This window comes from Bacillus rossius, chromosome 7 (assembly GCF_032445375.1).
Source record: "Bacillus rossius redtenbacheri isolate Brsri chromosome 7, Brsri_v3, whole genome shotgun sequence".
In the NCBI taxonomy this organism is placed as follows: Eukaryota; Metazoa; Arthropoda; class Insecta; order Phasmatodea; family Bacillidae; genus Bacillus; species Bacillus rossius.
The window spans coordinates 28,580,613-28,606,746 of record NC_086335.1 but is presented as its reverse complement, the minus strand read 5'-3'; the positions used below and the strand labels follow the sequence as shown (position 1 = coordinate 28,606,746).

Below are 26,134 nucleotides of genomic sequence, written 5' to 3'. Positions count from 1 at the left end.
TAAAAGAAGCACAGCGACACAATGCCAGCATGGAAGCCATTGCCATCGGTAAAAAAAAACGGCGCAGGACTGTACTTACGACCTCACAAGGCAGGCTGAGGCATGAAAAAGAAACGTGTAAAGAGAAAATCCTAAGTTCCCTACCGAAACGACCGCTCACCAACGTAGATTTAATAAAGTACGCACGCAAACTGAAAATACCAAATTTCCGCGGCGTGTTTATGCGAGACACTTTGCCCAGCAAGCCAAACACACGTGAGTGCGCCATAATTAATTTAGACACGTCGGCGGGTCGCGGCACGCACTAGGTGGCCTATGTAAAGACGGGAAAAAAAGCTACTTACTACGACAGTTTCGGTAATTTACGCCCTCCGCCCGAACTGCGACAGTACCTGGGCCGGACCACTACGATGTTTTACAATTACGAAACGGAACAGAAGCCTAATCAAACAAATTGCGGACACTTGTGTCTTCGCTTTTTAACAAACAAAAATTAGCTGACAAATAAAAATTGCTACTTAAAGGTTGTGCAGTGATGATATTTTATTAGTCATGTCGATAACACTTACCTTGACAGGTCACGCATCTGAGCTGCGGGCGGTTCATTTCCCGCCTCTGGATTTAGACGGAGAATGGTGTATCGGAATCGTAGATTTTCAAACGTATAATGCCATACCGAACATTGACGAGGAAAACTGCAAGATCTGCTTCCTGAAAAGCGATGGGACCGCTCATGAAATACAGTTACCTGTTGGCTCTTACGAAATTGACGACATTGCAAATTATATCAGGGATATGTTACCACAGGATGTAGACTTTCAACTGCGTGGAAATCCAAACACTCAAAAAAGTATTCTAACATGCAGTGAAAATGTCGACTTTACGAAACCTGGCACCATAGGTACCATGCTCGGATTCAAATCAAAGGTGTATGATACAGGAAGAACGTACGAATCTACGCGCGCAGTAAACATTTTGCCTGTGAATGTCATAAGAATAAACTGTAATTTGGCAAGTGGAACGTATCTCAACGGAAGACTATGCAACATGCTGCACGAGTTTTCGCCGATGGTCCCGCCAGGATATAAACTGGTCGAAGTACCGCAAAGTATCATTTTCGTTCCAGTCGTCGTGAAGTGCGCACTCGAAGTCGTCGTCAGAATCGTTGACCAGCGAGGACGATTGGTGAATTTTCAAGACGAAGAAATTACATTACGTCTGCACTTGAAGCGATGGGCATAAAGTTCGTAACACCGAACAGTTATAAAAGAAATCGTATTGTCGTGAATAAGAACAGTTCTCTACCAGACATCGGTGCATTAACACCTGACAACATAAAGTATATTCTCAGTATTGGATAAGTGCCGAATAAATATGGAAGACGAAATCCTCAACGTGGAAGATCCGGTCATTTTTGAAGACAGCATTACGAAAATGGAATTGCACGAGTACCAGCCTTTCCTGCTCGGACCGTACGCACTACCATCGGAAGTACGCATTGCTGTAGAGCACCAAGATATTTGTACTTTACCTTCACAGTTATTTCTACGTATAAGAGGCACGCTGACAAAAGCGGATGGTACGCACCCGACAACGACGTCAATATCCTGCAATGCTATTCTTCACCTAATCGAGCGCATTACATATGTACTCAATGGTGTCGAGGTAGACCAGACGAGAGATGTAGGCATAACATCTGCTATGAAAAATTACCTTTCGCTCACACCAAATGAAATGTCTGCTGCAAAGATGGCTGGTTGGGCTCTCGAGGATGAATATAAGCTTCCGGTTTATGCCGAAGGGAAGTTCGAAGTTTGTGTTCCTCTGTCCATGCTTCTTGGATTCGCTGAGGACTACAAGCATATAATCATTAATTCGAAACAAGAGCTCGTACTACTTCTAGCCAACACGCACATTAATGCAATTGTCGCCGCTGCAGAAAACCTTCAAGATGTCTCGCTAACACTACAGTCTATCGAGTGGATGCTGCCCCACATCCAAGTGAGCACCGTTGAACGAGTCAAGATGTTGAAGAACATAGAAAATGGCAAGAACTTCGATGTGCCATTCCGATCCTGGAGCCTGGAAACTTATCCCGGCTTGCCTCATAGTCAGCGTATCAATTGGATAGTAAAGTTTAGCTTCGCTACGGAAAAACCAAGATACATCATCGTCGGGCTTCAGACCGGAAGACAGCTCAATGCAGGAGTGAGTCGCTCCGTATTCGATAACTGTCAAATACGTAATTTAAAAATATTTTTAAACAGCGAAAGCTATCCGTACGTTGACATGAACATGGACTTTGAAAGTGGAAGATATCTTCTAGCTTATCAAATGTACGCCATGTTTCAGCAAGCTTTCTATAGGCGGAGACAGTCACCGATACTGAGTCCCGACAGTTTCAAGAACAAGGCTCCGTTAATGGTGTTTGACGTTTCCAAACAGGATGATCGAATAAATTCAAACATCATCGACTGTAGGATCGAGATAACGACTAGCGGAAATATTCCACCAAACACCTATGATTTTTGTCTGATACTTCACGATCGGCTTGCTTCGTACAATTGTCGAGACAAACTTGTGAAAATTCTGACATAAATACCGTTTCGTTTTCGATAATAATTTAGTTACGACCGAGCATTGCTAGCAACAAGATGTACTGCAACCTGCAAGGTTTCCAGAGTCAAAATGGGTTCGTGCTCAAGGAAATTAGCGTCACCTCCGGAGACAAGACTCGAACTCGCAGCTTCCGACCTCCGTATCCGTGGAAACTACTAGACGAAAAAAGTAAACGGTCTAATGAATGGCTATGTAAATATTATCACGGACTAGAGTGGGGCGAAGGAAAAATTCCGTACCACCAAATGAAAAACACTATTAAAGATTTACTAGTTCAAAACGAAATAATCTACGTCGCCGGACCTGAACAGAAGTAATGGCTGAGCAAGTTGTGTGATGCGTCAGTTGTAATTGTAGACTTACAGACCGACTACGGCTGTCTTTCCCTGCGCAAGCTTAGTGAAATATACGACGTGCAGCCACGTGACAAGTTTGAACGTGTCTGTGCCTGCACAAACTCGCAGCTAATGCAGAAATGGCACACACAGTGTTAGTAGGAGCATGCATATATATAAATGACGTACCTACGTACGTGCCTTCAGTTGTTGTTCTACCCGCAAGAAGATGTTTACGTTTCATCCTTCTAACGTTTACGTGAGCGCAAGACCTAGCTTCATCAGTGTCGAGTACAGCTACTGGGATTCAGGGTATCTACGATCATATACAGAAACCTGTGATGGAGGCGCTCAGCATTGGCGGTTTGCGCACTTTCCCGTGTCCTACGAACCGACTCAGCAGCTAGTAGATTGTTGCGAACCTGGAAACTGTGCCGTCTATCACATGAGACCACACACAATCCTTCCTGCTAGCATCGCTGAGGTAGTCGCCTCGTCTGCATGTGCAACACCAAACAAGTACGTGTTGCAACCTGTTGCGACCTGTGATGCTTCTACGCAGACGTCCAAACGGTGTGCGTCTCGTCGTCGCAGTTCCGGCAGTGAATCTGTCCCAACTAGCACTGAGCCAAAGCCCAGGCGTAGACGTGGTCACAGACGTCATCGACCATGTCTTGTCGGAGTAGTCGACGTCGCAGAAGATGACCAGCTGGAAACCTGTGTTCCTGATCCCGTGGCCTGCGAACCAGTTGGAACCGGAGTCGATGTTACAGTGTGTGCGGCATTAAAGACTTTGCTTGTGAAAATGCTTGATTCCTTAACTTAATGTGTATTTGTGTATGTTTTATAAATAAATGTGTAAAACTTGAACTTGTGTGTTTTTTATTTCTATAATTTTTAGGTACCTAATAAAAAAATAATTTTAAATACAGACATTATTTTGACTCATATAGTATACCAGTTAGACCGCGGGTATATATAAGCGAGGTTCAGACGACTGGACCCGCAGTTCACCTCTGACCACGGTGCAGTACGGACTAACTCTCTTCAGGTAGTTTCGTGAGGTTTAGTTATGTCGACCGGAATAGACTGTTTACCGTCAGCAGCGGGGACCTCGATGGCAGCAGCGACGATGGAGTCGGAGATCCTGATACCGACTGCAGAGGAGCCCGCGACAGCGGTGGAGATCCCGATACCGACGACAGAGGAGACAACGATATGTGCTGTTCCATCATCAGCTGAAGTTTCATCATCTGCATTCCAGACTTCAATTAATGAAGAGCGTACAGCGCATCAATGCAAATATTGTGGCGCATCTTTTACTAAACCTACAAATGCGCGCCGACATGAAAGGAGCAGTTGTCCGAATAATTTACTGAAACGAATAAATTTTCAGTGTATAAAATGTAATAAAATAATTTCACGTCTTGATAGCTTACATCATCATTATAAAAAATGCTCCGAGAAGTATAATGAACATGGTTATTGTATTGACTCATGTGTTGTACCAGCTGGTGAGACTATATAAGTGAGACCCTGGTGATATGAACTTCAGTCCGTCTCTGACTGCGGTGATGAACGGATCGGATAGTTAGACTTGATTAATGGATCAGTATCTAGCTATTCTTGAGAACTCGATGGAATCATTACCACTATCAACACCAACCTGGATCGAAGGTCTACCATCATCAGTGCAGAGCACGATGACAACGATGTCTACAGCTACACCTGCTCTCTCAGCGCAGCAGGAGATTTCGATGCGTGCAACATCTTCTGCAGAGCAGACCTCAACGGCTTCAGAAGTTAACATGTCAGCAGTGTTACAATGGTTGTCAACAGTTCCAGTGGCATTGATGAAGGAAGGAGCATCCAGCGGTGTTCTATCACCCGACTGCACGTACTGTGAGAAGATAAAAAACTTGAAATTACGGGATTATGTAATACACAATTGTAGTAATAACTCTGAACACATTAAATATCAGTGCAACAGGTGTTTAAGCAAGTTTGTACAATATGGAAGATTAAAACGACACCTCAGGAATTGCGATAGACTGGCTGCACATTCATCGGAATCAAGCTGTATATTTTGTAACAAAACATTGGCAAATATTCAAAGTGCACAACGACACGAAATATATCACTGTTCTTTTAATGAAGTCGATAATTCGTCTTTGTGTGAAAATTGTGGTGTACCAATATGTCGACCTGATAAACTGAATAGACATTTCAAGTCATGTAAAAGACTTGGTCCATACAACAAGAAGACTGTTTGAATCGAGAAATCCACAAAACTTTAGTAATTTGTCTGTGTATTTTTTTTTGTACTTGTATTAGTGTAGTATGTATGTAATAAAAGTTTTTTTAAAAGAACTTGCGGTGTTTTTATTTTCTCAAACCTGTCACTTTTGTGGTACTTTTTTAAAATATTAAAGTTTTTTTTATCGACCAGGGATCGAACCAAGAACCTTAGTCGATCTATTCAATCAGTATATTTATTGTCAATTTATTTAATGAATTTTGGAACTTTTCCCGAATTTCTAGCTAAATAATTACGGATTTTCAAGATGGCGGCCAAATTTCAAGATGGCGGGTGTCACAGTATTAAATGATTACTGCACTCTAGCGGATAAGAACTAAACTAACATGGCGTCAGCGCACTCTCACCGACGAAAACAAGATGGTGGTCTCCAGCAACGAAGACAAGATGGCGGACATGGCGTCATACTAGGTGACGATATATATGCTTTAAGAAAAGTGGTGGGAGTCAGTCTGCCTGCAGCCACCATTGAGGAAGGAGCCTGTCGCCATTTTTAATTTTTTTTGCACTCGTCGGGTTCGAACCGAGGACTCTGAACTCCGTGTCGTAAAAGTATATTTTTTATAAATATTTTATTAAAATTTTATTATTTTTTTATAATTATTTAAAAAAAATTCATTAAAATCGGATAATAAATAAAAAAGTTAAAGATGGCGACCGTAAAGAAAAACTGCAACGGTGACGTCATCATCCAATATGGCGGAAAACACATCGCCGGAATTTTCGAGAACACACAATTACGTCATCCAAAATGGCGGATCCAAGATGGCGGATCCAAAATGGCCACCGGGGTCAAGGTCAAGGTCAAAGGTCAAGGTCACAACCATCCAAGATGGCCGCCGTGACGTCACAATCCAATATGGCGGTCGGCACCTCGGCACCTCAGCCAGAAGCCAGTCCCAGCTCCGGCTATTATATACTACTAAGATCTGCAAAACAATTACCGCATTGGTTCCCAAATTTTTCGGCCAGAGAACCCTATAATCGACTTTTATTTTGGTATAACCCCAACTCCTTCAAAGAAAGTTATTTGGCAATAATTGTGCCTGATTTATACGACATACTTCCTGACTCACGTTCCACTCGTCGTTCCGTGGTGCCTTGCATGGTTTCATACGTTTGGTAGCCTGTTTAACTTCCTGTTAATGGATTAGGTAAGTTCCTGAGGCTAAATTTTAATTCTACGGTATCTATATATTCCCGCATTAAACTGCGGATCACAGGGTTCGAGATTAGGTTGAAATGCTAACTAGAGCGTATTTATGAAGGCTTGTGCCTTTTTTTTATCTGTTTAAATGCGACTTCTGTGTGATTTTGCATTGGAGGTATTTTATCTGTCTTATGGAGAAACTACTTTGCTACCATATTGCACCTGAAGCTGGGAAACGTTCGCCTCCCATTGGCTGCTCCTCCATAGTGTTATTTCATTGGAAATTATTCTTTGTAATTCATTAAGTCTCTTTTTAATGTCGCACTGCCTATGTTTAGTATATTCGCGCCTCAATATATTTTTCAGAGATATTAAATCCCTTATATACACCTGTAGTTCATAATACTTAAACTTAACCTCCTTCTCCGGGAGGCACGAGTATACTGCGGTTTGTATTTTTACTGTTAAGTTTCGTTACTGCTGATTCTACATTATCTTTTGTTTCTAATTTGGCAGCATTGACTGCAGGCAAACTATCAATTAAGAACGTCTGAAATTTCACCAGTCAGCTATTCTATAGTCTTTAACTTTTCTCGGTGGATTGGTGACAGTGTCCGCGTGTTCAGATATTGGTGGACTGGGAAGTGATCAGACGACATTCCGTGTATCACAGTTCGAAGCCCGTTCGAACTCTTGTATACATTAATTTTTTTAATAACTATAATATCAAATCCATTATAATGTATTGTAAAACTCCTAAACTTTTATCTAAAACCTTTGACTGAAACAATTTCTGAGGAAACGAATAGTTACAGTAAAAACAGGGGTTGAAATTAAAAAAAAATAAAACTTCCGTAGTATAAAATTTGTCGGAATTTATTTTTAACCATCTTAATATTACCTTAAACCATTGTACAAAATAATTGATATGGCCATGTATTAATGCAAGGTATGGAAAATAGTGTTTTAAGGTTAAACATAGTTGCATATCTACCTCATTGGCATAATATGAAATTCGTTAAGACATTAAAAATATTTTGCTGCTTGGAAAATGAGGAAATGTTTAATCGATTTTTTTTGGATGTTAGCGAACATATTGTTAAAAGGTAGCAGGAGATTAACTAAGTAATTGCAGAAGAAAGAGGTAGCAGAAAGGAATCGTGTCGCAGCGGCGGAGGCCGCACGGGTGCTGGATGCGAAGCTCGCGGCGCTGGAGCGCTCCCTGGCCGACTACACGTTGGTGGCGCTGCGGCCCGAGTTGTTCCAGGACGGCCGCAGCGAGGCGCTGGTGGTCCTCATGGAGGCACTGGCCCCGTACCGCTACCGCATCGAACAGGAGACGCTCGTCGAGGCCGACCACCCCGCCGTCCTGCAGGCGAGTCCTCCTGTCCCAGCGCGTGTCTGTCGCATGTCACCCATCTAAGTACTAACCACGCTCGACGTTGCTTAACTTCGGCTATCGGATGAGAACCGGTGTATTCATCGCGATACGGCCGTTGGCAATGGGTCGCATGTCGTGACGAAGCCAAGGGCTGAACAGTCACGGAAGTTGCCTTTCGTTGGTGCCCTCTAGACTATTCGGTTTCTTCTCTTCGCCTCGCTTCGCTTCGCCTCGCCTGCAGTGACCGTCCACGCATTTACCTCCGTGGGATGAATCGTGCATATTTACCTTGAAGCTTCCCTATACTATTTAAAAATAAAACACCGCATGTAGAAATTTTTTTATAACTGAAAAAGTCCGTGAAAACACCCATTATTGCCTTTAGCACTGTCCAAACAGTAAGTTGAGCAGTTTGTAGATGGCGCGTTAACAATAAATGGAGATCTGCACGCCATTTGACAACCTAGCAAGGCTTTCACCTTATGAGTAGGGACCGGAAAACTTCGCGGGTTCAATGACCTGTAGGAGGAAATCAATAGTTCTACGTACACTCGGTCAAATGCCAACCAATCATTGGCTGCTGACTTGTGAGACATCCCAACATAGCAGCCTGTTATTCGATAAAGCTTTGGTTGGGTGTTTCTCATTGGCCCAGAGTAATCCAGGTGAGTTGTGAGCCAAATAGCAGAGGCAGCACTGAGGTATAACTATTTGTGTTTTAGCCTATCGCGAAATGAATTCGCGAATTTTTCCGGTCTCTACTTATGAGTGCCTGGACATGACGACATGCCAATTAGAGCCTCTCATCACTCGTTGTGGGAAAGATGGTCCACCAACTTGTTGACCAGTATAACAGGACTTCAACATGTACCTACACAGGCCGTAGTCAAGTCCCACGTTTTGATGTCTGTAAGTTTCACGGGGCTGAAGCGAGAAACCATCCACAGTGAAAGTAAAATACCTATTTGATAGGTCGAGATGATTTTTTGCTTTCAAAGGGCTTAGCACCGTTGAAAGTTGAGGAAATGCCATGTACTGATCCACGAAGTGAAAAGTCCCTGATTAGGTTCCCTTAGATAGCTATGTATCTGAAATTGTGTAAGACCTGCGGATGAAATGATCTGGTAAAATTCTTCGAGCGGGCACAGAAGGGATCTCCATATCAATGACTGGTTGTCTCTGTGGAAGACGTCACATCTCTGGCACTAGCCTGAGAGCGCTAGGAAGGGTTCGTCAGAGGATTTTTGTTTTGTTTAGCATCTCGTTGACAGCTCTGTTGATAGAGATGATAACACGACACAATTGAAGTGTTTTGGGAAAGGATTCGATCATGGCCTGTAGCATGGAACCATCGCAACATTTTTCTGGAATGTATTTGAGGAAGACACGAGGGAATATAAATGAGAATGTTCGGACAGTGGTTTGAAACCCAAGTTCATTCGAAAACGCAAGTACATTGTGTTACTACCATGCCACCTTCTTCCGTGCACGCTAAATGTGAATAACGTATTAAAAAAACTTAAATTATAGAAGCTGTGTTACTAACTGGTGGATCAATAGACATTACTGGAAATTTATAGTGAAGTGCCTTGCCCACCTGGGCCGCAAAATGGCGTGGAGAATTTCAGAAGAAATCACGCGGTATCTGTTTACGAAAGACACGAGAGAAAATATTGATGTTAGAATTGCACAGTTATATTATCAGATATGTTTAAAAAATTTTTTTGGAGTGAATGTGGCTTATATGAGTGTACTCAGACTAATTTTAAGATGTGAAACTCCTATTATAGATTCTAGAAAGAACCATAGAGATTTCCAAGGGTTACTATAAGAGTTTCATAGATCTCCACTGGATGGCGAAAAGACTGCGCGCCAGTTCCGAGCATTGCATGAAAGTTGATAACAATTAGAATTCACCAGCGAGTGTGGCACTTATCACAATGTTACATTGGAAAAAAGTAGACTGCACTCGGTGGAAATCATAGTGGTAAGAAATTAGGGAGTTTCATTGTAACAATTGAAGTGAAAATAAGAAATAAGACCTCTTTGATTGCAAAAATTGTTATTATGGACTTCGGCTTCAGGTCTGAAAGGTTCCGAAGACTTCAGAGCGAGGGATCGAGAAATACTGACTTCGATATCTCGACTTTGGTGTTAGTGTTTGATCGCAGCGCGATCTACTGGGGAGTGGCCAAACCGAGAAGTCGACTCGTACATATCGCACGAGACTACTTCAAAAGCATGGGGCTTATGGAGGAGACTGGTGTAGCGCTCTACTAGCTCGGGAAAGAATGACAGGCAGATGTTTGTTGTATGAGTCGCCAGAGGGCAGGATGAGCTTGACAACCGCTCGGAGTAGTTGCTAATTTCCTCACTAAAGGTCAGGGGCGGTACTTTCGAACACTCGTGTCCAGACCTTGAGATAGGCCATCGCCGGCCGGGGTTAAGCACCGGTCAATGCTCTGGGCGGAGATTCGTGGAAAACAGGAAAAGGGGTGGGGGTGGAGGTGGAAATTTTCAGGGGCGGTGGGAACGGAGCTCTACTGAGATGTGAATGTGGGTTTGGTTAAACGACCCGTGAGCATGCCTTAGAGTGCTCACAACAGGAGCACTCTGAGAAACTCGGGGCCCAGCGAAGATGCAGCCACAAGCAGTCCTGATCACGGCGACAAGGCCGTGTTTCAGTGACCAAACATGCGCCGAAGCGAGCAAAGATGAGCCTGTTGGCTCGTGAGATGGTTGGCAAAAAAACACAGATACAGCATTGGGAACGAATTGGGGAACTAGCCTGACAAAGATTAAGTGGGAGTGCGCAGTGAGTGGAAAATATTCAATTTTAGCTACAAAATTACTGCTAACGTAATAATTTAAAAATTGAAAATTACAATTGTGCTGAAAAATGCTAATTGGCAGCACAGATTCCATTAATACTTGCCGATGTTGTTTTTAACATCCTAGTTTACGGGAACCAACTTGGTGGTGGTATTGTGGTTCTTCCTAGCGAGAGTGACAGACGCGCAGTCCTCAGCGGCTGTGGTCTGCGGGGAGCAGAGAGGTGTCGAGGACGTGACGGGGCTGTCTCGCTGCAGTTTATGACCCCGAAGAAGGTGGCGGCGCAAGGCGGCCACGAAGCGGAGGAGCAGCGGGTCCCCGAAGGGGCCGAGGAGTCGCCGGAGGGGGAGGCGGGCGAGCCGGAGGGTGAGGAGGAACAGCAGGAGGCGGTCCCGGAGGAGGCGCCGCCGGACACCCGGGTGACCGTGAAGCTGCTGAGGCTGGAGCGGCCGGGCGCCGGCGACGAGGGCGCCGCCAGCGAGGAGGCGGGGGAGGCGGCCCCGGGCGAGGCCCCCGCGGAGGAGGAGCGTCCCGACGCGCTGGAGCTCGTGCGCCAGGCCGTCTACCACGAGCTGCCACTCACCGAGCTGGACATCAAGCTGGGCGTCGACCAGACCGGGTAACTGGGCTCGTGCCGACAGTGACTGTCACTAGTCAGTACCCTCCCGCAGTGGCGTAGCTAGGATTTGTGTATGGGGGTGTTAAGAAGCATGCCCCCCCGTATTAAAGCGGTGGGTCCGGGGGTCCTCCCCCGGGAAAATTTGGATTTTAAGGTGTAAAATAGTGCTATTTTAGCAGTTTTCGGTTCTTAAATTTAAAATATTGCAATGGTAAAAAATTTATTAATTTTAATATGATATTTTTTTCAGTGATGAATAAGAAATTAATTAAAGATTTGGTGCTAAGGGGGGTGGGGGGTTTGAACCCCTAAAACCCTTTCCCCCCCTGGCTCCGCCCTTGCCCACCCGGCACTTGTCTCTAGTCTCGGAATCCCGGACTAATCCCGAGTTTTTCATCGTAATTAGACTAAGAAAGTTTTTATATGTCCATACACAATAGTCAATTATGAATAAACTGACTTGAATTCACATAATCACAATAGTTTTTTTTCCACAAACATTACCGAAATCTCCTTTAATTATAAATAAAATAACAAAATTATATATAAGTAATAAAATAAACAAATTAGATATCAGCAAAAACGTAACACAGCTATAAATATAAATTTTAGAAAGCAATTGACTTCTACATAACAAGGTACGTAGTAACAAAAAAAAAATAATTCATATAGTAAAATAAGAATCAGCCCATCCATGAACTGCAAGAAAATATCGATTTACGATTCAGACTTGTTTACAATAAAAAATTGACTTCCAATTTTTGTAAATAACCATTACCTACTTTAGGTAATTTATGCTAATTAACCAAAAAACTAAATAATGCTATTCACGCGATGCAAAACGCAGCTTTTTAGACATATTTTCACTCACAACGTCACAAACCTCACAACTCACAAACCTCACAACGTCTCTGTTTGCCCTCGCAAACGCGACTAAAATCAGACGTTAAAACAAGATGGCGGACAGGAAAGTCAAATAGTGTCAGATGAATTGAGTGCGTTTCGTTCGGAATTTTTATCATTTTGCGATGCATGTTTCAAACCAATTTTTTTTGTTAATCCCAAAATTCCCAGGCTTAGGAAATGTACATGCCGGAAATTCTAAAAAAACTATTTTTTAATTTTCCATGCAAATAATTATTAGAAATAAAATATTAAAATGACTGGAGGGATATTATAAATACATTTGGTAAAATATAAATACATCAAATTCAAAAAAAATACTTAATTTTTTAATATGAACATAAACACGCATATGAAATAATCATTTAATTCAGTAAAACAAACAAGGCAAATTTTAATTAATAATAAAAAACAGTCAATATGGTCAATGGTTATTATAATTTATTAATTATAATTTTTTATTGAAAAATAATGTAAAACTTTAAACCTTTTATGTAAAAAAAAATTATACATACTTGAACATAACCTCACATAAATATCTATATGTACCAGTATTCAATATCAGTCCCTAAAGTATAATATTTAAAAGCACATACATAATTTTTATTTGTTTCGCATGTAACCTTGTTTGTTTTTAACCCTTGTGAAGATGCCTAGCTCTGGTAATGTTGCGACGAGGCTCGTGAAGCAGTGTGGAGCGGTGTGGAGCAGTGTGGAGCAGTGTAAAGCAGTGTGGAGCAGTGTGGAGCAGTGTGGAGCAGTGTGGAGCAGTGTGGAGCAGTGTGGAGCAGTGTGGAGTGGTGTGAAGCGGTGTGGAGCAGTGTGGAGCAGTGTGGAGCGGTGTGGAGCAGTGTGGAGCAGTGTGAGCGGTGTGGAGCAGTGTGGAGCGGTGTGGAGCAGTGTGGAGCAGTGTGGAGCGGTGTGAAGCAGCGTGGTGCGGCCCGCAGGCTGCTGAAGAGGTTCTGCCCGGCGGCGCCCGCGGACGCGCCCTGCCTGTGGACGCCGACCACGGCGCGCGACAAGGCCGCGGCGCTGCTGGCGCTGTTCCCCGAGCTGGCGGAGCAGCACCTGCCGCCCCAGGCGCAGCCCGTGCCGCCGCACGTCGCGCTCATGTTCGACTCCACCAAGATGCGCGCCGTGGCCGCGCTCGTCGACGACCACCGCGACGATGTGCTGCACGTGGGCTTCTTCAGCGGGCCCGACCCCGCCGCCTCGGAGCGCCTCGCGTCGTCCCTGCGGCGCTACGAGCGGCTGCCCTCCAAGAACCCGTGAGTGCCGCTGCTTGGCCTACCTCCCTTCTCCCTCCCTCCCCACACTTCTTTCCTCCCTCCCCACCCTTCTTTCCTCCCTTCACCCTTCTTTCCTCCTTGTACTCTTATTCCCCCTACCTCCCCTACCACCCTACCACCCCTACCACCCCTACCTCCCCTACCACCCCTACCACCCCTACCACCCTACCCCCCACCCACCCTATCTCCCCTACTTCCTCAACCAACCATATCTCCTTTACCCCCCTATCTCCTTACCTCCCCTACCACCCCTACCACCCCTACCTCCCCCACCACCTCTACCAACCATATCTCCTTTACCTCCCCTATCTCCCTACCTCCGCTACCTCCCCTACCACCCCTACCACGCCCAACTCTCCTACCTACCACTTCACTAACCCCCCTGGCGCACGAGGGTCACTTTGCTATCAGAAGGGGGGGGGGGGGGAGCAGTTGCGACTGCGAAACAGGGCTGATCAACGTAAACCTAAAAACTAGGTTTCGTAGACAACTTTCTGCTTATTTTAAAGTTTTCTGCTTATCTATATAAATAATAACGTGAATGTTCGTTCATTCAAAATCTTAAATTTCCGAAAGTTATTCAACTATTGCTTTGAAATTTTTACACACTGTTGAATTCGAATACGCGCGTGTTTTTATATTTCTATGTCACACCTGTGACAGTTAAAAAGGTAAAAAGATAGATAATTGTATATTTATATATATAATTATATTACATTTGTGTGTTCGTCTTCTGTTTTGTAAAGATAAAGATAGGAATATATAGACTTAGAGAGATTAAATATAGGGAGAAGTCTGGAGAGATATCGAGAGATATAGTGGGGGAGATATAGGCCTACATATAGAGATAGGGCGAGTTATGCAGATATAGAGAGGTAAAAATATAGAGCGAGGGATATATAGACATGGAGATTGATTAAGATATAGATGGAAATATATATATAAGGAGAGTGATATGGAGATATATGAATATATATATAGAGAGAGAGAGATAGAGAGATTCAGAGAGACATAACAGATATAGAAAGATGTGTATCTCTACATATGTAAAGAGATAGAGATAGTTAGAGAGATGCTTTGTATATGTGTACCTACTTCATACAAATTAAAAAAAAAATTGAAAGAGACAAACGACGTATGCCGGGCATTAGATTGTTACATGTATATAGGCCAAAATATGCGCAGTATTCGACACACAAGCATCCTATCCACAGATTACTTGTGTCGGTTAAAACCCACGCATAAAACTCTCGGACCACGCCCCCCTTCCCCCCCCCCCCCCGGGAGTCCAACAGATTTGCGCCCCCTGAGTATTACCCTCAGCGAACTTAAGGCTGGGTTTTACACGCCTTGTTAACTTTTTAATTGTTTCGCCATTACTAATATTGTAAATTTAACACTACAGCTTTCTCTTGACGTATCCACTAGCGAGCTTTTTCTGCAAAGCCGCTCACAGGGGGAATGTATGACGCGTGTAGTGCCATTGAGAAAAATTTGTTAAAAAGTGATGGTGGGGGGGGGGATAAAAAAAAAACCGAAAATAAATAAAAATTATCACTTGACATAAAAGCCCCCTAAAGGTCAATATTTCGCTTAGTATTTTAGTGTTATATACAATGCACTTCTTCTTACACGTGGGATGTACTAGAAAACACAAGTTTTCGCAGATTTTTTTCTAAGTAATTGTATTAATGTAACTTGTCTCACAAAATGAGACAGTAATGTGAGTCATGGAGGGGAGCCGGGGTAGGGTAATGGAACTGTATAGTTTAACAAAGGTGCCCATCCCCCAATGATGATGGCGCATTCCCCCCACCCGATAAACAAATAGTAGTTCCCTCCCACCAATAAAAACAACAAAAAACAGGAGACCACCCAGATGGCTATGTATAGTAGGGCGTGATTAGTTTTTAAGGGACGACGACGACACAAACACATACAAGTACTATGTTTCGACCAGTCGGGACAGATCCGAGCGGAAAGCGATGATTATCACGTGCTCGCTTCGTCCGTGATCTTCAGAAGTAATCCCTGGCTAAGATTTATTTTGAGAACGGTCCATGAATGGTTAGATGGAAGCAGTAAAAAAAAACTGATCAAGAGTAATGCCAGTGCGTAGGGAAAGATCAGCTAAAGTTTTAAGGAAAGATATTCCTGGGAAATTCAGTCTCCCACTGTTCCTACAGAAGTCTCAGCCTATAATATCTGGCTGTATCGCAACCCACGGTGGAGTTTAAGCCAAATAATGTAGAGTGCTTGACTCATTATTTCTTTTTAGTATGTTTGCACAATTTCGTTGTCCAAAATGAAATTTCCAACTTTTTAATGTAATCAGTTCTGGACTGGGATACTCAATTCTCGTTATTTTTCCTAAGGCAAATTTCCATTTCAGTCATATCTATTAACACTCTATAAAAAGCTCATGAAAAGTGGGCTTTCGTAATTTCCTAAAGAAAGATTTTTTTCTGATTATTAGAGGCTTCTAGGAGCCTTAACGTCCACATTCAATTTCAAAAAGTTCCAGCATTCAGTTCAGTTACCTGGGAAAGCAGCAGCTTGCATTGGACTTAACTCCCACACTGCCTCAAAAGCTTCCAAGCAATAATCCTCGCAAGATCAAATATCGACTGAAATTCGTTTATCATAAATTTGCCTTTGTTCGAAACCAGATTAGTTCCTGGTATGTAATCACCGAGATCAAATAAACAATAATTCAGATACTCGTGACTAATAGTGAAGCTGAATGTTCATTAATACACACACAATAACTTTTAAAAGTGGTAACCATGACCTATACTCTGTCAAACCAAATATCTAATGCATGCTGCAGATTATGCTTTGTCAAGCCTCAAAAAGTAATACATTCATGTTGGATGTTGTAATGATGGTAAAAAAACTCCAAAATAGTATTTAGCGTAAAGTCCAGGTAGTTATTAATTACTGGAAAATTAATAATGTAACTAATCCAGGATGGTAATGTTCCTCTGGTTGCACAGTGGCCTATACCCTGTCAAACCACATCTCTAATGCATACTGTAGATTATGCCTTGTCAAGCTTCAAAAAGTAATACATTCATGTTGGATGTTGTAATGATGGTAAAAAAAATCCCAAGATAGTGTTAAACGTTAAGTCCAGGTGGTTATTAATTCCTGGAAAATGAATAGTGTAACTAATCGAGGATGATTGTGTTTCCCTGGTCGCACAGTGGCGATACCCTCGTGGTGGTGCTCAACCGGACGCACAGCGAGCCGTTGCTGTCCTTCTGCACGCAAGCGCCTTTCTACATCAGCCCGAACGTGGAGGACGGCGCGCGGCTGAGGGAGGCCTTCTTCCCGCCGGGCGTGGAGGAGGCAGAGGAGGAGGACCCCGAAGAGTTGGAGGAGGCGCCCGAGGAGGGCGAGACGGGCGAGGAGGGCCTCCTCATCCCCGAGGACCACGAGCTGGACCTGCTGGAGGGCGAGGTGGGCGCGCAGCCGGAGCCGGAGCCGGAGCTGGAGCCGGAGCCGGAGCTGGAGCCGGAGCCAAAGCCGGAGCTGGAGCCGGAGCCGGAGCCGGAGCCGGAGTCGGAGCCGTCGGCCGAGTGATGCCGCCTGCTCCCTGGTCTCCCTGGACCTGACAGGATGCACAGAGTGCTGCTTCTGTCCTTCTGCCCTGCACCCGCACTCGCCTGCGTCGTCCCGAACATGGAGGCCTTCTCCCCGCCAGGCGTGGAGGAGGAGAAGAGAAGCCTACGTCCAATGAGGAAGGCCATCTGTTTCCTCACGACCTCGCTCCTGACCAACTAGACACCGACTCTGGCGACCCATCCCGAACATGGATGTCTTCTCCCCGCCGCGCATGGAGGAGGAGCAGAGAAGGCCACGTCCAACGAGGAAGGCCATCTGTTTCCTCACGACCACGCTCCTGACCAACTAGACACCGACTCTGGCGACCCATCCCGAACATGGATGTCTTCTCCCCGCCGCGCATGGAGGAGCAGAGAAGGCCACGTCCAACGAGGAAGGCCATCTGTTTCCTCACGACCACGCTCCTGACCAACTAGACACCGACTCTGGCGACCCATCCCGAACATGGATGTCTTCTCCCCGCCGCGCATGGAGGAGCAGAGAAGGCCACGTCCAACGAGGAAGGCCATCTGTTTCCTCACGACCACGCTCCTGACCAACTAGACACCGACTCTGGCGACCGTAGCCACCAGCTCCACCAAATTGCCCATCAAACAACCCACCATTTGGTTTCACATCTATCATATTAGGTTCATTAATTTTTTTTTCTAATTGATTTAACACCACCTAAATATTTATATTTTTACCTCTCTTTATATTTTAGCCTATTTATAAAAAATATTTAATAAATTGCTGAGATGAAATTCATTGTTTTATTACTTTTAATATTTAGTTACCTCTACATGAAAATTTTACACGAATTATTTCTTACTAATTCTAATGGTTTAAGACAATAAGCAACGAAATGAAAGAGAAAATACTGTTATAGTGGCATTAAATACAATATTATTTCGCTCACACAATTAATGTGTTTTTTTTAATATAATGACAAAGATAAAACAACTCTACGCATACTTTAGAATAGATTACGTCTTTTGTTATAATTGAAACTCATCAGTTGTCCAAGTTCACTATTTGGATTAGGAGAGCAGACTATTTGCCACAGAAAAGCCTTCGCAGCCATCGTCTGAATGTCGAAAATATACTTGGCTGAGAATTCTGATTACATTCAGCTTGTTTTGGAACGCCCATGTATTTGCGGATCTCTTTCTGGAGGAAATAGAGTCCAACGGGATCTACCGGGCGAGCGTTGACGGCGATCATTTCCATCATCAGACAGTACTGCCTCCTGTGCTGTTCCCAAGCGGGGTCCCTGGAGACGTCTCCCGCCATCGCACATCGCGTGAGAGAGACTCCTTGGAATGTGCCTATGGGCAGCGTGATTTTCCTCAAGTTTTGAATATCCGACTCGGACGACTCTTTTGCTTGGCGAGGCTTCCACGATACACTTGGAAGAGCAGTTTCAGTCGCTGAGTGGGCTTTTCCTCTTGTTGGCAGGTTTCTAAGCTCCCGATACGAGTCTTGGTCAAGTATATTTTGTATTTCAATAGTAGCATGTTTTTGCCGAATTGGAGACCATGAAGACACTTCGACAATGTTGTTGTTGCGAGATGCTTTATTGATTATGGGATTTGCATACTCTTGCAAGTCTTCCTGAATAGTTGTTGTTTCAGGGAAATGAATTGTTTGACTAATTTCAAAATTACGAACTGCACTGCCTTCTTTCGTAAGAGCACAAACACTATCATTAAACACTTTATTTTTAACTATATTAACTGGTCTACTTACAGTGTCCCCATGATTTTCTTGAACGTAACAAATTGTTTCCTCTGTATGTCTATCCCCATATTTAGTTGTAGGCATTTCATGGGTCATGTGGAGTGGACTAATGCTTACGACTTCATTCAATTTTTCATTTGAGTCCATTTGTCCTTTTTCAGTAATATTATCATCTGTTTGTCGCAGAATTTTGCTGTTTTCCCAAATCTGAATATGATCATTGTTTACCGCCTTTTTAGATTCAGACTCCCTAACCATTGTATCAATGAAAATGTTACAATATTTTTCTTTTGTCTTGTCATCGGAACTCAATTCTCCACAGCTAGATCTTTCTTCATTTTCACACAGTGATAGTTTGGGTGTCTCTGGTGTAGATGAACATTTAGCTATAGATATTGTTGTATCAGGAAAATTTTCCCTTTCTTTACTGAATACCACTGGGCAGCTAGATCTGCTTTTAACATCGTGAATGCTGGCAATTGTTTTCAGATTCAGAGAATTATTTTCCGGTGCTTCTTTGCAGTGTGTCGTGTATTTGTTAGTGTTTTCGCCCGAATATTTTTGGGAATTTGTTGCGTTTTCTTCAGCTTTATGCACACGTGCTAGATCACATTTATTTTGAACACTTCTTAGTTGAAAAACACGTTCTTCTTTGTTGATGTATTCCCTTTCTGACGTTTCTGATGTTTTTATGTCCTGAATATTTTCCGGCTGAATGAATATCATTTCCTGCTTTACTAAAGCTCTACCTTCGTAAAAGTCTTTTCCCAAGCTTTCTTGTTCAAAGTAAACGTTTTCTCTTTCTAACGAGTTGAATGTTTCGACTCCGATATTATTGGTCCGAGTGTAATCAGTATTTTCTTCTGTCGTACATCCAGGAGTTGCAGAAGTTGCAGAACTTAACAAATTGCATTCATTGTTGGTCGAATTGTTAGTTTCTGAATAGTCAACCGATATTTTACTAGAACTGTGGCCAGAATAAAGAAACGACTCTTCCTTGATTAAGGCATCTATTCTAGGAATGCTTGAAAAACGATGAATTTTCTTAACCTCCGGATAAAAAACATCACGTCCAATTTTTTCCACTGTGGTGTCGATGTATCCTGACCTGGAATCATTTGATTTCTCAAGGTCACCGCTAAGACCCGATTCCAGAGGAGAGTCGATTAAATCATCCGTGGCTCTGTCGAATCTTTCCACCAGTACTGCAGGTGGACTTTCCGGCTGTGAAGTGCCTGTGCGCGCAAGAGGGTAGTCCCGACCGGCATGTGTGTGTTTGTCAGCGGAGGGACTCGAGGTCACAGCCTTCTCTTCCACGTGGTCAGCACTCCCGACAGACTCCGTGAGCTCGTCTGGTGGAAGAGATTTGGACTCGTCGGGATCATGTCTTGCAGTTCTATGATCACCAGAGTGTACGTTTATGTCGTCACCACGGATCTGGTGGCGAGAGGGCGCGGAGTTCATGTTGTGTGATGAGACTGGTGTTTGACCTGCACAACGAGGAAACAAAAAAAAAAAAAAAAAAAAAAAAACATCTCAAAATGTTAGCACAGTTTTTATACAGGTCTAACACTGTAACAAATTGTGAGCATGCGTCGAAATATTTTCTAAACTAGTTGCCGAATGTTATCTTGTAAATCTTCAAATATAACACAGTCTAAGCTACAGTGGTGGTCCCGCTTCTAGATATGGTGAGGGTGACTGACCGAAGAGTTTTGGGTGGAATGAAATACCTACTAGTTAAATGGTGAGTTAGAAATTTCCAAATCAATATTAGATATTTTAAAAGGCATTTTTTGACGGGATAACGTCTTATAAATCGATGAACGCCGGCTGCACGCACGAAAAATTGTCACGTTACGCCTGAGCCGATTGTGCAAGAACTGGCCAACCGCTGTGCGAGAAAATCTTCTATAATATCAAACAGGTTAAAGCGGGCTGTTTTTAACTAATTGTTCGTGATTATATTTAAACAAATTATTAAAATTAAATTTGCAAAAACTGTAAATAATATTTGAAAATTAAAAGTATGCAATTTTTCATTAATGTTTTCTTATGACGTTATCACGTAAAATTATCGTCCGTAAACCGACTTTACAGACAACCCCCCTTTTTTGGACGCATTTCTGATGTCTTGAAAAACCATTGTCAAAACTGTATTTTATGTGTTTTTTAAAAGTACTAAAAAGTTTTAAAAAAATTTTAAAATAATAAATTTTACACAACAGAATTAATGGATTTCAAAGGTTAGGAGCTTTCCGAATAAGAATAGTTTAGGTATATTATATAGATTTGTTTAGTTCTAGGAAGAGTTATGGGTAAATTTTTTGGTGGAGAAGAGAACGCCATTATCGCCCCGTCCATAGGAACGCCACTGCTAACTGTAGGATTAAATACTGACATTTTATCATAACCAGCAAATATGTATTTTAATCTCCTAAATTAAAATTATTTGACGCGTGTTAGAAATTTTAAGTGTGTTAGAAAATGTGGTCAATCGCAATGAAATAGATTCTTCTATGTCAAACTCTGAATCAAGAAGTATTTTTTAAGGGCCACTTTTGAAATTAAAACTCGATAAGGCCCTTGCATTTCTTTTTATGTCACTGATATTTTAAACACATATTTACTAAGTATAACATAATGGGTGTAAAACGTCGTGAAAGTGAAGATAATGAAAATATATATAGTATGTAAGCATCTAAAGAATAAAATAAACTAAAAAAATCTAATATACCTAATAAAATATGACACGCAAAATCCTTGAAAAATTTGGAGGTTATAATTTAATCCGACCGTCCTTCAAAAGTATGAAGTTACAAAGCTTTTGACGGACGGACGGATGGAATTTTTTCGGGCCATTTGATTGGCTGCAGGCCACGTGATCGAAGGATAGACCAACGAATCGGACTATTGTAATTCCGGCTCTAGACGCGACTGCGGAATGTGGCAGGCCATTAAAATTAGCGTAATATCTGTACAATGGTTGGTTAGGTAAGGTTAGCTACGTTCAAAATGCTTTAAATCGGTGGGGATGGTCGATTAGGCTAGCAATATTTAAAATACTCTAAAATTGTGTGAACGGTGGTTGAGCTACATTAAAGGACGGCTGTTAGGTTAAGTTAGCAACATTTTATGTTGATAATTCATAACCAGACGTTCAAATGATTTTACATTCAATTTTCAATGTAGCTAACCTAACCTAACTAACGCTGACACACTATTTTTCAAGTATTTTATATGTCACAAACCTAAACTAACCTAACCAACCGTCCAAAGAATTACAGAATATTTTTAATGCAGCTAACCTAACCTGACATAACCCACCATTCTCACAATAGGCTGTATTTGTAATAGGTAACCTAAACTTACCGCTTCGTTAAAATGGTAAACAACTGATAAACTACTTGAAGTAACACAACAGGGGGGCTGGGGGACGCTGGGAGACCGGTTGAACATAGGGGTGTAGAGAGGGAGGAGGGATCATGTGTGGAAGATTCAGATAGAGTGGTGGAGAACGGAAAGAGGAAGGCAAGTATTCCTGGTGAGGACGGGGCGGGAGTGTAACAGGATTGAGGGAAAGATACTGGATGCAAGAAGAGGAAAGGAATTGAAGAAGAGGATTCAGAAATTGGGGAATAGGGGGGGGGGGGACTCTCCTTGCCACCAGGGTGGAAACCCAATCGCAAGTCAATCAATCAATTAATAAAAAACAGCCTCTTATTCGCAACCAACAACGAACAGATACAACAGAAAAACAGAGGTGTAGAACCGAGGGTAGGGACGCTCCCAGCGGCTGTGATGACGTCACAGTTGTGACGCACAAGTCATTGACGGTTCTGTCAACATAAGCAACTCATCTGAGACAACACCCTCTTAAAGAATAATTGTAAAACATGTCAGGAAGTAAAAAAAAAATGGATTATTTTATTATTCTTATTGATAAAAGTGCCTATCCTTCAGAATTACCAAACTGACCACCCTGTTAATTTTCAGCTATGCTTTTTACTTGAATAAATAGATATGCCTCCCTCCCTTCCACCATATTAAGCCTAGATAAAAAATGTATTTTATAACTAACTGACATACAGAGAAGTTTAACCAGCATAAAAATTGATTGGTTGATATAAAGCAAAGAATTTTTGAAATGGGCAGAGATTTATTATAGATTTGGTTAACAGTTACACAACCAGATTTCATCTAACAGTACCTAGTCAACTGTTTGGTTGCTTAAATTAATATGTTCACTTACCTTGTAAAATTCTGGTTTTGAAGTTGATGAACGTGAGCCCAAGTATGGAATTTTATGCAGTATATTAATAATTTTCTTTAAATAAAACATTAAATGTTTATCAAAATCACTAACCATAGAGAAGGGTTTAGCTGGTTTCTGTGTTTATGTTCATTTCTCACTTTTTTTACATAACACACGGCGTGGCTATGCTTGGCACTAAAAAAAATGCCACGTGAAGCAATATAATCTCAGAACGCAACCTTGACACTTCGTTACACAGCGCATGGTGGTAAAGTATCACCAAAAAGGCTAATAAAATGAATAAAACATTTAAAGGCAAATCTTAATTTACTATAAATTCCACATGCTTACAAATTATGGCTTAATTCTGTGCTGATACACATAAATCAAGAAAAATACTAATTTGCCGGCCAATTATTGAAAATTAATTATCAAAGGAAATATATACAAGTAGTCTTGCCCCACTAGCATTAAAACCCTAAGTGTTCTTAATACAATATAAATACATACACAAATCGCCATTCATTTAGAGGATGCAACAAACATTACAACATCGAAATGTTGTTTTTGTAAGAAATTAATTTGGCTGAAATGTGACAATTATGAAAATTATTTAAATTTTATGTCTCTAGGGGACATGGGATGTTTTGTGCAAGAGTTTTAATATTATATTAGGTGATAGGGTTGCGAATTTTTATTTAATGTTCATAATGCAATGTTCATAATGTCCTATGCTTCAAAATGGGACCAAATAAACATTCTTCAACGATATAGTAAATAATTACGTATTTTAAAACACACGTCTCCACATTTACAAGTTCGTGAGTTGAGTTCACGAGGTCTAAAGAAAAATATCCTCGCAGCATAAACGGTACTGCAGCGATGCGAGCGAATATTTTGCGTGTCGTAAATAGTTAGTACATTAAAATAAGACGTTTTCAATGGCAAAGTGTTTCCTTAACGTATGGGAAAAATAGTTGAGAACACAGTACTGCTCGAAAGTGTTCAATGTGTGCGCCATGAATTATTTTCGAACCTTTCACACCCAGTTCATTTGCACTCACTATCAACCTGCCATATTCCATTTTAAAAAAGGGGATAGTATTTAGTGCTGTACGAAAAGTGTTTGCTCAGCATTCATACCTCCAGCTAAAATATCGTGGCCTGGCGTTCTTTGCTGCCATTTACGCCTCACAGAAGTCAGGAGAACTTAAGCGGGCGCGAACTATAGGAACGCCCAACACCGGCGCGATCTGTGTGGACAGTCTGCGAGGCTACAGTTCGAAAGGGGGCGCACCACGCTTACTGCAGATGCAGATACGTCCTAGATTTCACGTGCAGTCCACGTACACATTCAAGTGGAAGAGTGTTACTCGGAAGGGCCGCACGCAGGACGTAATACAATGTATACTTGTATTGCTCAAGGCGTGTGCGCGCACGCAAACAGCCAGTTTGTCCAGTAACGCCACTGCACTGTGCGAAAGGTACAGTCAGTAGGCAAATAAAGTTGGGTAACCAGCCTCGTGCAGGGTGGCTGTTGGTCGCCCACAGGTCTGCAACAAGCTGGGCTCAGCGACGTAGTCCCTAATCTGTGCTCCCTTGCGACAAGTCCTTCAGGGGCGCGCAACTGAATAGGTGCAATATGACCACTAAAAAAAAACCCCCATTTGCGGTTGAGAAATGCCAACATCAAAAACTAAGTTTCAATTATAAAAAAAATACGTAGAAAATTTTTAAACATAATTACTTAAATTAAATAAAGTAATTTTACGAAAATTTTTAGTTAAGAATTTCTGAAATTGTATATTAACGGAGTGGCATAATGAATAGGCCTACACATAATTGCAAAATATTACGGGTTGGAAAATTTTTCAACAATGTTGAATTATCTTGGTAGCAATTAAATAAGCATGGCTGTCGTGTGCACATGTGCAAACGTGTTTATTTTTTTTCTTTTGAAAATAAAGTTATGATTTTCAACACTCATACTTTTCGGCTATGCAGTTATTAGGTTTTGAAAAAAAATGTAAAGCATTTTATCATAGTTTTTTGGTTGTCCCTATTGGAGAATATACTACCTGAAACATTAATGATTAATAATCCCAACAACAAACCAAAAAATAATCAAGGTAGCTAACCTTTTCTTTCGAAAAGTTAACAAATTTTAGGTTATTAAGTTGCCGATGAATACCGCACAGTTTTATGATTTAAAAAGAAAATAAGAGCGTTAGTTATAGCATTACTACCTTGCTTTGTGAAGTCCATCCTCGTATGTCGACAGCGAAACAGTCCCTCTAGGTGGTGGCACTCGCTTCGTCAAACATCGGGTCGCGACCACAACGCCGCGCACGGCCACGGAACAAAGCACCGACCACGGATGTTTACGGTACATAAGTGTACATGGCAACCAAAGTATGTTACACTATTAGTAAGTGGCACCATAAAATAATAATAAGGGGGAATATATAAACTAAACAGGTAAATGATCGAGCTGAATACATTCAAAGTGAAATAGCAACTACAATTTACAAAAAAAGAAATTACCAGGAGGCGGAGTACTACGCCTCAACAGAAATATTAAGTATGTTAAGACCGTGCACACAAATACTTGTAAAATATTTCATGATGAATAGGTAAAAGTAAATCTAAGTTTTTTTTTCCGTAGCTACTCTTAGTCAAATAAACCTTAAGTTGACAAGTTCTCAATTAGTGATATTTTCTCAATTAGTGATATTTTCCATAGTATTATCAAATTATCATTTATTCTTAACATCTATTGACAAAATTATAAGATTCTTTAAGAGTTATTTGTTGTTGGATATCAATATCATAGTTTAAATTAAATAATTTGACATTTTCTAAAACCATATCTTTTGAACCAATTCAATAACAACTAAGCAATAACAATATTATTCTTAGATATTACATACAAACAACCTCCTTTATTTTTTAAATTACTTATATTATTTTTTTTTGTCACAACATTGCTATTAGCGTGGCTACACCTTGAATTAGACTGCTCCTTCTTTCCACAGAAAAGCGCAGCAACCCTACACATATTTATTATACCAATAATTATAAACAACAA

At 41.8% G+C, this 26,134-nt stretch overlaps 2 protein-coding genes across 2 annotated transcripts in view; one reads left to right on the top strand and one right to left on the bottom strand.

The window, feature by feature from the left end:
• The window catches only part of LOC134533766 (titin-like), a 45,611-nt gene extending 27,802 nt beyond the window's left edge, over positions 1–17,809 (top strand). The window contains exons 7-10 of the mRNA XM_063371406.1: positions 7,591–7,796; positions 10,892–11,253; positions 13,104–13,424; positions 16,652–17,809. Coding sequence (XP_063227476.1) covers positions 7,591–7,796; positions 10,892–11,253; positions 13,104–13,424; positions 16,652–17,030 — 1,268 coding nt within the window. The 3' untranslated portion in view covers positions 17,031–17,809. The remainder of the gene's footprint in view (positions 1–7,590; positions 7,797–10,891; positions 11,254–13,103; positions 13,425–16,651) is intronic.
• Position 17,810: 1 nt separating this feature from the next.
• On the bottom strand, positions 17,811–23,201 carry LOC134533764 (uncharacterized). Its single transcript, XM_063371405.1, has 2 exons — positions 23,044–23,201; positions 17,811–20,281 (listed from the first exon to the last, which is right to left on the bottom strand). Exon 2 carries the CDS (start codon positions 20,253–20,255, stop codon positions 18,105–18,107), a length of 2,151 nt encoding a protein of 716 aa, XP_063227475.1. The 5' UTR covers positions 20,256–20,281; positions 23,044–23,201; the 3' UTR covers positions 17,811–18,104.
• Positions 23,202–26,134: the final 2,933 nt, after the last annotated feature.

What these genes read in the sequence shown, in the direction of transcription:
- LOC134533764 (XM_063371405.1), bottom strand. Translation starts at nt 20,255, where the DNA reads ATGAACTCCGCGCCCTCTCGCCACCAGATCCGTGGTGACGACATAAAC.